The 14,753-nt window shown below is 43.6% G+C and overlaps 1 protein-coding gene across 3 annotated transcripts in view; it reads left to right on the top strand.

Moving 5' to 3' along the window:
• The window catches only part of FAM120C (family with sequence similarity 120 member C), an 88,066-nt gene extending 76,193 nt beyond the window's left edge, over positions 1 to 11,873 (top strand). The window contains exons 15-16 of one of the 3 annotated variants that reach the window (XM_082263519.1): positions 1,254 to 1,302; positions 11,543 to 11,873. In XM_082263519.1, coding sequence (XP_082119645.1) covers positions 1,254 to 1,302; positions 11,543 to 11,767 — 274 coding nt within the window. In that variant the 3' untranslated portion in view covers positions 11,768 to 11,873. Of the gene's footprint in view, positions 1 to 1,253; positions 1,315 to 11,542 lie in introns of all 3 variants that reach the window. The other 2 variants (XM_082263518.1, XM_082263520.1) reach the window with 2 other exon arrangements.
• The last annotated feature ends 2,880 nt before the right edge of the window (positions 11,874 to 14,753 follow it).

The raw sequence follows: 14,753 nt of genomic DNA, 5'->3' as shown, positions 1-14,753 counted from the left end.
ACCTCCACTGACAAATTCTAAATCATTTATTTCAATGAATAATATCAATTTTGTATCATTGGTTATGTATGGTTTACATTTTAAATCAATTGAAAATACATTGATAAAAACGGTCAGTTTTTGTTGATTTTCAGAATTTTATTCTTAAAGGATTAGTTTGTTTTTACCAAAAAACTACCTATGCAGATAAGGGGTGTCTGTAGATAAAAAAAATAAACTGTGCAGCTCTGACTAAAGTTGAGCAATGCCCTTTATGTGTATAACATTTACATACCTCATGAAGCCTGACTGGAATACTCTTGGGACATTGCTAAGTGAGACCTACTTGTTACTGTTCACTTTTGCCATCACAGGATTGAGCTCATTTCTTTGATTCCAACCCCCTCACGTGCTCTTTCTCGTCCCTGATGCAGTAGCTCTGAGCTCAGAGTTTGGGAGCTCACTCCTGTGATGGTGTAGGTTAACAGTAATGACTAGGCATCACTTAACAGTCAGGCTTCATGAGGTATGTAAATGGCCTACACTTATAGGAAGGGCATTATTCATATTTAGTCGTTTGCTTGGTTTCAAACACTCCTTACCTGCATAGGCAGTTTTTTGTAAAGGTGAATTAAGCAAGGATCTTCAAACTATGGTCCTCCAGTTGTTCAGAGACTACAATTCCCATCATGCCTAGTCATGTCTGTGAATGTCAGAGTTTTACAATGCCTCATGGAATGTGTAGTTCCGCTACAGCTGGAGGGCCGTAGTTTGAGGGTCCCTGCTTTAAAGTATAACTAAAGGCAAATTTTTATGTTTTATTTCGATAGAGTTGAGTGGGATTAGATCACCTGTCAGGTTTTTATTGCTGTCTGTGCCCTCGTTATGGAGATCTACCCTTTCTATGTGTTCTGTTTACTGTTAGCACAGAGAGTGAAAGAGAGTGCCAAATTCTGGGTTGTCCCCAGGAAAGTAATAGAGGGGAAATCCTCCAATGGGGACACTAGTTCTTGTGACCTGGGGGGCCCCAAGGGACTCCCTTAATTTGCATGGACTTCCTGTTTTGGGTATGAGGCAGGAAGTGAAGGTTAATCTCCCCAATGGGACATAGATGGCAAAAAAAAACGAACTGACTTGCTGTATCCGAAATGAAAAAAAAAAACCAAAAAAACATATCAATAGTTATACTTTAACAAATAGAGCTAATAATGTGGTAAATGGTCATTGGTTATTGGCAATCATAATCAGATCTGGTTCCCCTCTCCTTCTCCTAGGCGTGGAAGAGATCCTGCTGCTAACAAAATGGCAAAACCAAACAAAAAAGTGAGCAAGCAGGTTTGTAGTAACATACCATGGCTGCGTGCATGGTACTAGATGTGGTTTGTATATTGGGGCAGTTCCAAAGTGACTTGCAGCTGGTACCCAACTTTTAAAGATAGCCGTATACAGATAGAATTGCAGCTGCTTCCTGTTGAATAAGCTGGAAATTTGAGCCGTGGAGGCCCTATCAACGCCAACCGGCTTGACAAAGGTTGATTTAACTAATTTAACTGGACCGGGTGGAAAGTTGTTGGCTGAACTGGGGCTGCTTCCTGCTAGATGCATTCACTGTTCAGGTATTTAGACAGCTGTCTGTGTACAATAGCCATCAGTAATGATTCCTTCATTCACGCTATTTAGTGTGGATTGTGGAATCTATTGATTTTCTCTTGCGAATCCCACAGCCTAAAGAAGAGAAATCAAGAAGAGAATGACCAGATAAACTCTCATTTCCTTTAGTTCATTGGGTGATGCTTATGTTTGATTCATTACAAATTTATAGGTCTGTAACAAAAACTTACCAGTCTAGATCCTGAGTGTGGAATTTTTTATAAGGCCGATCTTGAATCAACAACGAATAACATTAAACTTCCTAGCTTTGAGTTTGGTTTTCCTGTGTAGTCAACAAACAGAAATGATGCCAAATGAAGTGTATAGACATATTTTAGGATAACTACGACTTAAAAAATATTGACTGCTTTTTATGTTTCATTCTAAAACATTTGCAGAGATGCCAGTTAAAGGTGCAAAAGCATCAGTGTTTGTAACTGGAACCTTACTCCTTACTCATCCTTAATGTGACCCTGTCACAAGGGAAGTATGAAGGCTTCTATTGCTGATCTCCTTCTGAAAATGGTAGCTGCCTGGCTAAGTCTGACGTAAAGTGGAACTAAACTCTGCAAGATACTCACCTCCACCTTCCAGTGGTGCAATGGGTACATCCCATGCCAACATGTCATCTTCTTCCAAGGCTAGGGTTTGGGCCTGTTGATTGGCTGGCAGGGATGATGGGCATCAGTCATTCCGACACAGACACTGTGGCAGTAATGTATGTTGAGCTGCACATGTGTACCTCAGTGTACATTCAGTAGAAGACTGCAAGCAGGCAGGTGTGTGTGTGTGTGTGTGTGTCTTATTGTAGTAGAATTTCTCTTCCGCAATAAAGAATTGCCTGCTCAGTTTTTGTCACATTTTAGGTTGAGTTTCGCTTTACGTACTTGTTAAACACAGACCCAGAAAAAGCAAATGTTAAAAGATAACACTTTTAGAACATGTTACACCTGTGTTCAGGGAGTAACATGTTACTGTTGCAGTAGCCCCTTCACTCCATTGTGACACCGGGCCTGGTATCTTCTCCCTGCATCCGCTGTCACAGTAAAAAAAAAAAAACACGTCTGTGTCATTTATTCCTTGCAAGGGATAGGACATTTTTTCCTCCTGGATTTCTCTTGTGAGATCTACAATCAACTGCTGGACTGGGCAACGGGCTGGATAACTAGATCCAGTGGTCACCCCAGCCTGGCCAGTGCGCGCGCGCAGACCTCCACAGTAGGTCAGCTGCGACATAGCCGCACTGGATGGGGGCTGGCCTGCGAGTTAAACGCCTCTCGAGGTCGCATATGACCGGGTCTCAGGCCAGGTCGCAGCGTTCCTCCTAGCTTACAGCCCCCCATTTCGATAAAGAGGGGTTCTGTTTGGAGCGGTGCCCGCCTGGTTCCTGGTACAGTGAGTAGCTGTCCCCTCTCCCCCCTGGAGGGTTTTGGGGTGGACATGGGCCCCTCCTTGGGAAGATTGGACCCCAGGTTCCCCTCCTTTAAGCAGGCACCACCCCCCCTTGCCGAGCCCCTCATCCTGCCCCCCCGCCTTCCACATATGCTGGGGCTGTTTGGGTGGTCTGGCCACTTTCCAGGGATGGGAGCACGGAGCTGACTGGTGATGGGGGCCGGGGGGGTGCACTGCCGGCGACCAGACGATCAACTGTGGGGGGGGGGGCATGAGACCTTAAAGGTGGAGGACGCAGCTGAAGCTGCGACCGAGGCGCAGGTACCCTTTGGCACTCACAAGCTATCCAGAGTGGCAAAGGTGTTTCCTTTCCCTGTCTATTTTGACAGAATAGTCACTAAAGAGTGGGGACAACCAAAGCGTCCCCGTGGGGTTCCTAAACGCTTTACTAGGCGTTACCCTTATGAGAAGTCTTTTCTTAAGAAGAGGACTGTGCCGCCGGTGGTGGACCCTCCTGTTTCCAGATTAAACAAGGCAACCATGATTCTGGTTGAAGAGTCCCTGGCCTTTAAGGATCCAGGACGCGGAGGCTGTGGCCCACCATATGTACACTCTGGCTGGTTCGGCAATGAGGCCGGTATTCACCATTAAGCTAGTGTCACAAACTCTGACTGAGTGGGCTAAACTCTTACGCAGTGACCTTAATGGGGAACAGCTCCCCCCTGCCTTTGCCGAACTGGCGGACCAGCTGGTCCAGGGGCTGCAGTTTATCTGTGGTGCCTCTTTGGATGCGGGGGGGGGGGGGGTACTTTTCTTAGGGCAAGAAACCTTGTCATAGACATGGGCCTTCCTTTTCAGCTCATAAGAAGTTTTTTAATCCCTCAGGGTCAACTGACAAGGACTTAAAGCCTTTTTTAGGGCCGATTCAGGAGGATACAAATGAACCTGGTCTGGCAAGCTAAGATCGGGCTTCTCTAGACCCGTGGACAAGGCTCCTTAAGCACGAAGGTGCGCCCTCACCTGTGTTGAGGGCTGGGGGGGGACGTTTTCGCTGGTTTCCAGACCCGTGGACTTCCCTAGTGTGAGATAAGTAGGTCCACAAAGTAATCTGTTCCGGCTACAAGATCGAATTTCGCTCTTATCCCCCGGCAAGATTTTTTCCTTCCAACTTGCGCCTGTCCCCAGACCGCTTACAGGGTCTGTTTGGGGCAGTACAAGACCTGTTCCTTCAAGGGGTGATTGTCCCGGTTCTGACTTCGGAACATTTTCAGGGTTTTTACTCCAACCTGTTCACAGTCCCCAGGAAGGAAGGCAAAGTGCATCCAATCCTGGACCTCAAGGCGCTAAACTGCTTTACGCGGGTACAGAAGTTCAGAATGGAGTCCATTCGAACAGTGGTGGCATCATTGCATCGGGGATTTCCTCGCATCTGTCGATATCAAGGATGCCTACCCTCACATTCCAATATGTGCCAGTCACCAGCGTTTTCTCCGCTTTGCTGTGGGAGAGGAGCATTATCAGTTTGTGGCGTTACCCTTTGGTCTTGCCTCTGCTCATCGGGTCTTCACAAAAGTGTTCGCCCCAATGCTATCCTTGCTACGCCAACAAGGGATCGCGGTACTGGGCTACTTGGACGATCTCCTTCTGCGAGCAGAGTCTCCCTCTCTCTGGTGGACAACCTGGAGATCACAATACGAACTCTGCGGGAGTCCTGCTGGTTTCTAAACCTTCTGAAGTCTGCTCTAGTTTCGTCAACAAAGCTGGACCTGACTCTGGACTCAGCCTTAGCCAGAGTGCTCCTTGCTCTGGACAAACTCCAAAAATTGCAGCTGCCTCTCGCCTCCTGCTGTCCAACAGATGGTTGTCCCTCCGGACTTGCATGCGGCTGCTGGGCCTGGTGGTGTCTACCTTCAAGGTGGTTCCATTTGCACAGTTCAAAACGAGGTCCCTGCAAAGGGAGATTCTGACCAAATGGGACCAGACTCCCCAGTCTCTGGAAAATCAGATCCAGCTGAGTCAGAGAATGAGGGAGTCCTTTATATGGTGGCTTCATTCTCCAGCACTTTGGCTGGGAAAATCTTTCCTCCCCTTGTATTGGACAGTAGTCACCTCGGATGCCAGCCTGTCCGGCTGAGGATGCACCCTCATCAAGCATTTTGCTCAGGGGATCTGGACGTTGGCAGAATCCAGACTACCAATCAATGTCTTGGAACTCCGAGAGATCAGACTTGTGTCTGGATCATTAGAAGGATCATCTTCAAGGTTGTCCAGTGCGCATTAAATCGGACAATGCCACAGTCGTGACTTATGTCAATAATCAAGGGGGCACAAGAAGTGTCCTAGCGGCTCTGGAGGTAATGCAAAGAAAAGAGCAACACCGTTCAGGCTCAGTCAGCTGTGCTCTGCAATCCAGCTGTGTGCTCACCTCGGCTCACCACCATGAAAGTATTTGTAGAAAAAGAAATAGGTTGCACTCCATCATGGAATGAAGTTGCTTGAATTTATTGAAGTATCGTCATGCCAAACAGACAGGAACTGTTAACGTTTCACACGGGTCTCCCTACTTGTTCACAACAAACCTGTGCAGCAGGACACAGACTCTTAAAGGATGCACTCAATGTCAGGCCACACCTCACAGATTAACCAAATGTTTTGTAAAATGTGTTTTAATGACATGAACATTTGTTACACAAAATGAGTACATATCAAATTTTCTACAGAACCACAATATTGACCTAAAACAACTTTTTTAAGAATAAAATACAAAGACAAGTACTATTAAGTAGAGCCAAACATCAAAAGACCACAATCACCATAACATCTTAAAATCTTTTATCACCAAAGGTGAGGATCATTGAATGAGGTAGCTGGCATTCTAAGGTAGGCAGAATGGTCCGTTCCAGCCCTCTCCACCGTACACATTCCCGGAGTGGAAAATTGGCAGGCGGATTAGCTCAGTCAACAGGCGTTGGACCAGGGGGAGTGGTCCCTTCATCCGGAGATGTTTCATCAGCTATGTCTCCGGTGGGGCACCCCCGAGGTAGATCTGTTGGTGTCTCGACTCAAGAGAAAGGTGCAGAGGTTTGTAGCTTGGTCAAGGGATCCTCTGGCGGATGCCACAGATGCGCTGGTGGCTCCGTGGAGGTCAGTATCGACTGATTTACGCCTTCCCTCCTCTCAAGCTTCCGCCCAAACTTTTACACAGGATTGAGGCAGAAGGGATTGCGGTCATCTTATTGGCTCCGGACTGGCCTAGCGGGCTTGGTACGCCGATCTGGTGTGGCTGATCGCTGACGTCCTTGGAAGCTTCCTCTCAGGGAGGATCTTCTGTCCCAAGGACCGATCTTCCATCCTGCTTTACAGTTGCTGGCTTGGACGGCTTGGCTGTTAATCGCCAGGTGCTGAAGGATAGAGGTTTATCTGAGTCAGTGATTCCTACCCTGTTGAAAGCTAGGAAATCTACTTATAGGAAGATCTACCATTGTATGTGGAAAAGGTTCATTGTGTGGCGTGAGTCTCTTGGGGTTCCTCCTCGCTCCTTCTCAGTGGCTTTTGCTCTTAATCTTCCTTCTACGGGGGTTGAACAGAAATTGGCCTTGAGTACCATCAAGGGCCAGGTGTCGGCTTTGGCAGTCTTCTTCCACCGACCTTTGGCCACACACTCCCTGCAGCGTACCTTTTCCTTCAGGGTGTCCGACATTTTATTCCTCCAGTGCGGGGTCTGTTGTCGCCTTGGGATCTTAACTTGGTGCTTTCAGCTCTGCAGAAGCCTCCTTTTAAAAATATTCTGGAGATTCCTCTGCTTACATTGTCCCAGAAGGTGGCCTTTTTAGTGGCTACCACTTCTGCGCGCAGGGTGTCAGGCACTGGCCGCATTATCCTGTCATTCACCTTACCTGGTGATTCACAGGGATAAAGTGGTTCTTCGCCCCTGTCCGTCGTTCCTTCCAAAGGTCGTCTCTGACTTTCATTTTAATGAAGACATTGTGTTGCCTTCCCTGTGTCCCAGGCCTAAACATCAGAAGGAAATTGCCTTGCATACCTTGGATGTGGTCCGGGCAATAAGGGGGTACCTGGCAGCTACGGAGTCTTTCAGGAAGTCAGACTCTATTTGTGCTCACAAGTAAACCTCCGAAAAGCGTTGTCTGCTTCCTCTGCGACCATTTCCAGATGGATCAGACAGACGGTGGTTCAGGCCTGTTCCATCAGGGGTCAGGTTCCTCCTTTCCCTATGAAGGAGCACTCTACTAGGGTGCTAAGGGCCTTCCGTCATCAGGCGTCAGTGACGCAGGTTTGCAAAGCGGCCACCTGGTCATCGGTGCACACTTTTACAAAGTTTAATAAAGTGGATGTGTCGGCATCTATGGATGCTTCCTTTTGCTGCAAGGTTTTGCAGGCTGCTGTTTAAGAGGACCTGATCCTCTTTGAGGGTGTATTGTTTTTTTCAGATGGGCTCCAGTTATTTGGTTGAGCCCCTGTTGCCTGGTTGGCTAATGTTAAGCCTTGTGGAATTTTTTGGTTGTTCCCACACCTCATGTTACATAGTTTGTGAAGTCAAAAAAAGACATCAGTCCATCCAGTTCAACCTATGATGTGTGCGTTTTTGCTGTTAACCGTACATTGTATACCCCTGTATGTTGTGGTCTTTAAGGTGCCCATCTAATAGTCTTTTGAAACTATAGATGCTCCCTGCTGATACGATTGCTTGTGGAAGAGAATTCCACATCCTTCCTGCTCTGACAGTAAAGAACCCCCTATGTATTTTAAGGTTAAACCGTTTTTCCTCTAGTTTTAGTGAGTGGCCACGTGTCTTATTGTATTCCCTTACTCTGAAAAGTTTGTTCTTTATGCTAGGGTCGCCAGTACAGTATTTGTACATTGATATCATATCCCCCCTCAATCGTCTCTTCTCCAGAGAGAATAAGTTAAGTGTTTCTAGTCTTTCCTCATAGCCGATGCGCTCCATTCCCCTAATTATTTTTGTTGCCCTTCTCTGGACTCTCTCCAGTTCCAGCACATCCTTCCTGAGGACCGGTGCCCAGAACTGGACAGCATACTCCAGATGTGGCCGGACCAGAGTCTTGTAGAGTGGGAGAATAATTTCTTTATTTCTTGAGTGAATCCCCTTTTTTATACATGCCAGTATTCTGTTGGCTTTGCTTGCAGCGGCTAGGCATTGCATGCCACTGCCAAGCCTGTTGTCTACCAGTACCCCCAGGTCCTTTTCCATCCTAGACTCACCCAGAGGTCCCCCCCCCCCTAGTGAGTAGCTTGCTTCCGTATTTCTGACGCCCAGGTGCATTACTTTACATTTTTCAACATTAAACCTCATCTGCCATGTAGTTGCCCACCTCATTATTTTGTTCAGATCCCCTTGTAAGTTTTCCACATCCTGTTTAGAAGATATTGGCATGCTTAGTTTAGTATCATCCGCAAATACTGTGATTGTACTAGATATCCCCTCCTCTAGATCATTTATGAATAAGTTAAATAGGATTGGCCCCAGGACAGAACCTTGGGGGACCCCACTTTCCACTCCCGCCCAATCCGAGTACTCCCCATTAATCACCACCCTCTGTACTCTTCCCTGGAGCCAGTTCTCTATGACTGCAATGTCGCAGTCCCGCAAAAAAAAAAAAAATCGCAGATCGCCGCCATTACTAGTAAAAAAAAAAATAAACAATAAAAGTGACAAATCTTTCCCGTAGTTAGTAAACACGATAACTTTTGCGCAAACCAATCAAAATACGCTTATTGTGATTTTTTTTTTTTTTTTACCAAAAATATGTAGCAGAAAACAAATTGGCCTAAAATGTTAAAAAAAAAAATTTTTTTTTTTTTGGAATGTTATATATCAGAATGTAAAAAATATATATTTTTTTTTTTCAAAATTGTCGCTTTTTTTCCAAAAATTAAGAATTGCACAGGTGATCAAATACCACCAAAAGAAAGCTCTATTTGTGGGTAAAAAAAAGGACATAAATTTATTTTGGGTACAGCGTTGCACGACCGCGCAATTGTCCGTTAAAGTAACGCAGTGCCGAATTGCAAAATATAGCCTTGTCAGGAATGGGGTAAAATCTTCCGGACTTAAATCGGTTAAAAATACGCTCCTTGAGAATTTTTTTGTCAAAGACATGTAGCTAAATACATTTTGGCCTAAATATATGACAACAATTAAATATATTGGATATTTTTTAACTGTCAAAGTAGAAAATGTCGATTTTTGCGCAAAATTTTCGCTCTTTTTTTAATAATATCGCAAAAAATGAAAAGCGCAGAGGTGATCAAATGCCACCAAATGGAAGCTCTGTTTGTGGGGAAAAAAAGGATGTAAATTTTGTTTGAGTACGGAGTTGCATGATCGCGCAATTGTCAGTCAAAGTCGCGCAGTGCCAAGTTGCAAAAAGTGGCCTGGACGTAAAGCAGGAAAATCCTCCGGTGGTAAAGTGGTTAAAGATCAAGAATAATGGTCTGGCAATCACCTGGCTGAGCTCTTTAAGAACCCTCGGGTGCAAGCCATCTGGTCCCGGTGATTTATTTATGTTCAGTTTCTCTAGTTAAGTTCTAAGTCTATCTTCTGTTAGCCATGGGGGAACTTCCTGAGGTGTATTATTTAGTTCGGCCTTACAAGCTGGGTTCGTGTAGCCCCCCGATTCTTTTGTGAAGACTGAAGAGAAGAAATTATTTAACACTTCCGCCTTTTCTCTGTCCTCTGTGGCCAAAACTCCCTTATCGTCTTTTATGGGGCCAATGTGTTCTGGCCTCGCTTTCTTACTGTTTATATACTTAAAAGAACTTCTTGGGGTTCTTTTTACTCTCTTCCGCTATATGTCTCTCGTGTTCTATTTTAGCCGCCCTGATTTCGTCTTTACATTTCTTATTACACTCTTTGTAATGCTTGAATGCTGCCAATGACCCCTCAGCCTTGTATTTTTTGAAGGCCTTTTCTTTAGCATTAATATGCATTTTTATGTTGGAGTTTAGCCACCCAGGGTTTAGTCTTGCTCTTTTAAATTTATTTCCCTTTGGAATGCACTGGCCAATCCCTTTAAGTATGCTCTTGAAGCACTCCCATTTTTCCTCCGTGTTCTTTGTTCCCAGGGTTCCCATTTGATATTTTCTAGCAGAGAGCGCAGTTTTGGGAAATTGACTCTTTTGAAATTCAGTGTCCTTATATTACCCTTATGTTTCCTATTACTATGATTAATACTGAAACTAATTGACCTATGGTCACTGTTTCCTAAGTTGCCCCGTATTTCTATATCCGTGATCAGGCCAGTATTGTTGGTAATCAGTAAGTCAAGTACCGCATTGTTTCTTGTCGGTGCTTTCACCATCTGACCCATAAAATTGTCCTGCAAAACATTTAGGAACTGCCGAGCCTTGGCTTAGTGTGCGGTTCCTTTAACACTGCTTTGGGATGTCCCAATGGTTATGAATACCAGGAGTCCATGAACGAAAGAGAAAATGGGATTTTTGACTTACTGTAAAATCCATTTCTCTGATGTTCATTGACGGACACAGCACCCACCCCTCTATGGAGTTATTATTCTCCTGACAGTGCTTGTTACCAAACTGAGTGGCTATAGTAGAGAGAGGGAGTGTACCCCCTGGGACTGCCCATGGGTGTAGCCAGAATTATTTTCTGCCTACTCCTGTAGGGGGCAGTATAACCCAATGGTTATGAATACATGGAGCTGTGTTCGTCAATGAACATCAGAGAAATGGGTTCTACTGTAAGTCAAAAATCACATTTTTTTTATCTGCAAAAAGATGTGCATTTATTATTTATTTATTTATTTATTTTTTACAAAGAAACTTCTCTTTTAAATGAGTGTGAGAAAAGTGTCCAGTCTTATTTCTATATTTTTGCCAGGCCAGCTGTTCAGGTATAATGAAAGCCAAAACATTAACATGACTGCCTGGAAAATCACTATTCCCAAAGTAGAGTTCATCAGTGAAGGCCTCTATGATCCTCTCATGACACGGTCCCTTCAACTGTACCTGGTCTAGGTCTTGTTAGGCTTTATTCTTTGTGTGTATGTGATCTACTGCCAGGTATTCTTGATTATAAGAATCTACCTACGCTGGGTAATGACAGCTGGGATTTTAAAATGACCCTTCAGGTAAATAAAATTGGCCACAAAGCTCTACCTGCAAATGAGTATGTACATCCGCCTCCCACTGTCAGACACCGCCCTGTCAAAAAATAATCTTTCTCTGAAGTCTGCAGAAAAACCTAGGCTTCTGGAAGAGTTGATCTCCTGTGCTTAGTGGTTCCTTTTACTGACCCCCTAGCCTAGGTGAACAAGTAGTGTCTGCCTCAGAAAAAAGACTTTGGGGAACAATTCTTTTTGACCAGAGTGGGATTTGGCAGCCCAGGCAACAAAAAGGGTGAATTTTTTATGCTCTTCTTTTACAGGTAACAGAGCTTTTACTAATTTGTACAGTAAGATTGCTTTAACAAAAAAAAATAAAAGATCCTAGATCACTAAATGTTTCTTCTTGTCTTTTCCAGGGGTCAACAGACAGCCGCAGCCCTTCTCAAGTCAATGGGACCAGTGGAAACACTGTTACAGAAGAAGAATCCAGCTCACAAACTATAGCATGTGCCTTATCCAGAGATTGCAGTGACCCTTGCAGCAATGGCAATGCCTCTCACTTTACTGGGATTAGTAGTGAAGGCGGGGACAACTGCCGTGATGACAAACTGGGTCCAACTGCCCTCCAAAAGGAGGAGTGAGCAGTAACAGGGCAAATGCTGGAGGAGAAGAGTGCTTGAGGGAGGTACCGCTCAACCCCAAAAACAAAACACCCCCCCCCAACAAACAAAATTTATAGTTCAATTTTTTTTTCTATTGCCATATTGAAATTATACCTTAAAGGTGTTGTATGGCACCTTTTAATATCTGCCCCATGATTTTTTCTTTTTAATTTTAATCCCCTTACTTGACACAAGCTTTGGCTTTGTGTCTCTTCCATTACAGATCAGCATAATGCAGAGAAATGGGAAGAACAAGCTAGATGATCGCATTAGCTGATCTTTCATTGTTAAAACTAATGACATAAATGATAATGAAGTTTGTCTTTTCTAGGAAGCTGTAGAAGGATCCTGTCCTATGAAAGATATTCAATGGCTCTCAGTATTACATATTACTGTGAGTGGATTATTTCCGCAGTATTGCATTATTGTATTTTCTGTACCTCCCTCCCTCTCTCTCCGTCCTCCACCCTCCTACGAGGAAACCTCCTGCCAGACTACCGGAACCTGTAGATAATGTTGGGCTTTTTGTCTGAATTTTATTAATATTATTTTTTATATGTACATATATATATATGTATAAATATATATATAAATATGGCCTTTGTACAAAAGGGGATTTCAGGAAAGAGGCTGTTTTTTTTGGGCAGATTTTTCCTGCCTTAAGGTTAAGGTCAAGCCTGTGTCATGCTGGGTCATGTCATTTGATACAGTAAGCCACCTCCATAAAATCATAAAATCTCGAGCACCTTAAATTGTGTTGCTGCTGCTAAGATGCACCTTGTAAATGCTTTCACCCGCAGAAGGCCAAAGCAGTCACAATCAGTACAGTTGTATTTGCCTTAGCTGTTCTTTTAGGTCCCTAAAAAAATTAGCAGGGCAGGGTTTTATTTTTTACATCTGTCCAGTGATCAATAAAATTTTGCCATAGAGCCTTCTAAGGACACTTAGAGGATACCTAAGCCATTTCCAAAGCGATATTTACATTCTGACATTGCGGTTTTTATATATTGGGCGGGAGAAGACCGTACACAAAACGCAGGGACTCATGGCAACCAAACAATATTTTTTTTCATAAATCTGATTGCACTAAGCCACTAAAATCTGGTTGCTATGAGTAACTGCATTTAAGGAATAAATACCTCTATGTTTGAATTTTATGATGGAGGAGGTGGTAGTGTAAACAATTAACACAATCGCTTCTTTTACAGCAGTTACTGTTTGCAAATGAGATCACCCATTGCAGGAGTGGAGAGCACCACACATTGCTTGACGCCAAAGAGGTGACACCTGTCTTGCTGAAGGTGTAATGTGAATGATTGTATGTGCATAATGTTATCTGCTGACAACTGGCTGCAGATTGGATACGTGCAGAGTACGCATTTAGAACTTGTCTGATAAGGCTCACTGTGTATATTGTGAATATGCATATGTTTGTGCACAGACCTAATGTACAGAGAGAGGCAAAGAGAGATCTATTTATGTAATCTATAAATATATATTTAGGTAAAAGCCACATTTGCATCCTGAGCAGAACCAGTATTCCTCGAGAACGCTGCCGCTGCTGGGGGGAGGTTTGTGGTGAAATCGGAACTTGTACTCCGGACGTGTAACTCAAAATGAACCAGGAGAGGGCAAACTTAGCTCTCGTGTCCAGAGCTCCCGCTGGAAACTTCACTTGATGCCCACCTCTCTGAAACTTAACGGAAGCGGAAAAAAAAACTTTTTTTTTTTGTTTTTGTATGGTATTTGTTTTTGAAAAAAAATATCCCAACGCCCGTCAATGTTTTCTCTGATTGAAGGGCTTACAATGTTTTGCTCTCCATCTGTTAGAGATTTAATTTAACAAAAGAGAACCCTTTTTTCCATGTATTCCTACTCTAGAAACCATAGAAAAGAAACCCAGTTATGGAACACGATAAAGTAACCCCCCCCCCCCCTCTTTCCATATTGCCTTTGTTTTCATTTGGACATTCTAGCTCATATGAATTTGTGGTAGATAATGTTTAAAATGAATTTTTTGCATACTCCTGGCTGACTGGTTTCTCTACCAAAACTGCAGAGTTAACTTCCTTCCAGCTTAGCTGTCTCTTAGGGCTTGTTCTCCACTTTCACTAGTTTTCTTGCAGTAAAACTTGTGTGTGGGAATGCATTTCAAATAGAAATCCTATTAATCCCGCATGTGGGTAGCTAGTGCATTTAAAAAAAAACAAGAGCTTGTAGCATTAATTGCATTAATGCATGTTAATCAGGTAAATTAATGTTTATTGCAAAAAAAAAAAACAAATTTGAATGCTTCTCCCTTGCTTTGCATGTTGCATGAAGAGACAAAAATGCACCTATAGGTGCATAACACAAGCACACATGAATGCATGGCTACTACTTACTGCTTAAGGTTGGAAGGGCCCGAAGGGTTAGGTACAAGACTTTCTCCAACTAACTTTTCACTGTATAGTTGGTAAAACAGTTGTATGCCAGATGGGCCAGACACCATTTCAGAAATGTGGAGTTCTGACCGTTTTTTTTTTTTTTTTTTTTTTCATTTCAAGTTGTGTGGCTGAAGCTGGAATCCTGTAAATAGGTAATGAAACCCTTTAGTTGATGCTACCTGTACAAGGACCCTATAACAATTGTCTGTGTTACATAGGTAACTGTAGAGTGGTTTAGGTGTTAGAATTGACCCAGCCTACTTTCTGCATGTACTTGCTATGGCATAAACTTTTTTCTTTTTTTAAATCTCTGTTCTATAGTGAAGAATTTCCCTTCCCATTGCTTTTCAGAAGTACTACTGAAGCATCTCCTATCCCCCCTGTTAATTGATGTGGGGTAGGGCACTTTGATTTCAGGACCTATAGGTGTGAGTGTCCCCAGTGCTGTACAGGTAATATAGTTATGATTAAAAAAAGGCTCTGTTTGTTTTCCCTAGTACATACATGTAATATATAATTGGCAGATTTATTTGAAGGCT

Source organism: Pelophylax lessonae, assembly GCF_965119305.1.
Source record: "Pelophylax lessonae genome assembly, chromosome: 7".
NCBI lineage: Eukaryota > Metazoa > Chordata > Amphibia > Anura > Ranidae > Pelophylax > Pelophylax lessonae.
Note: the sequence above shows the minus strand (reverse complement) of the source record. Positions and strands in the feature narration are given on the sequence as shown.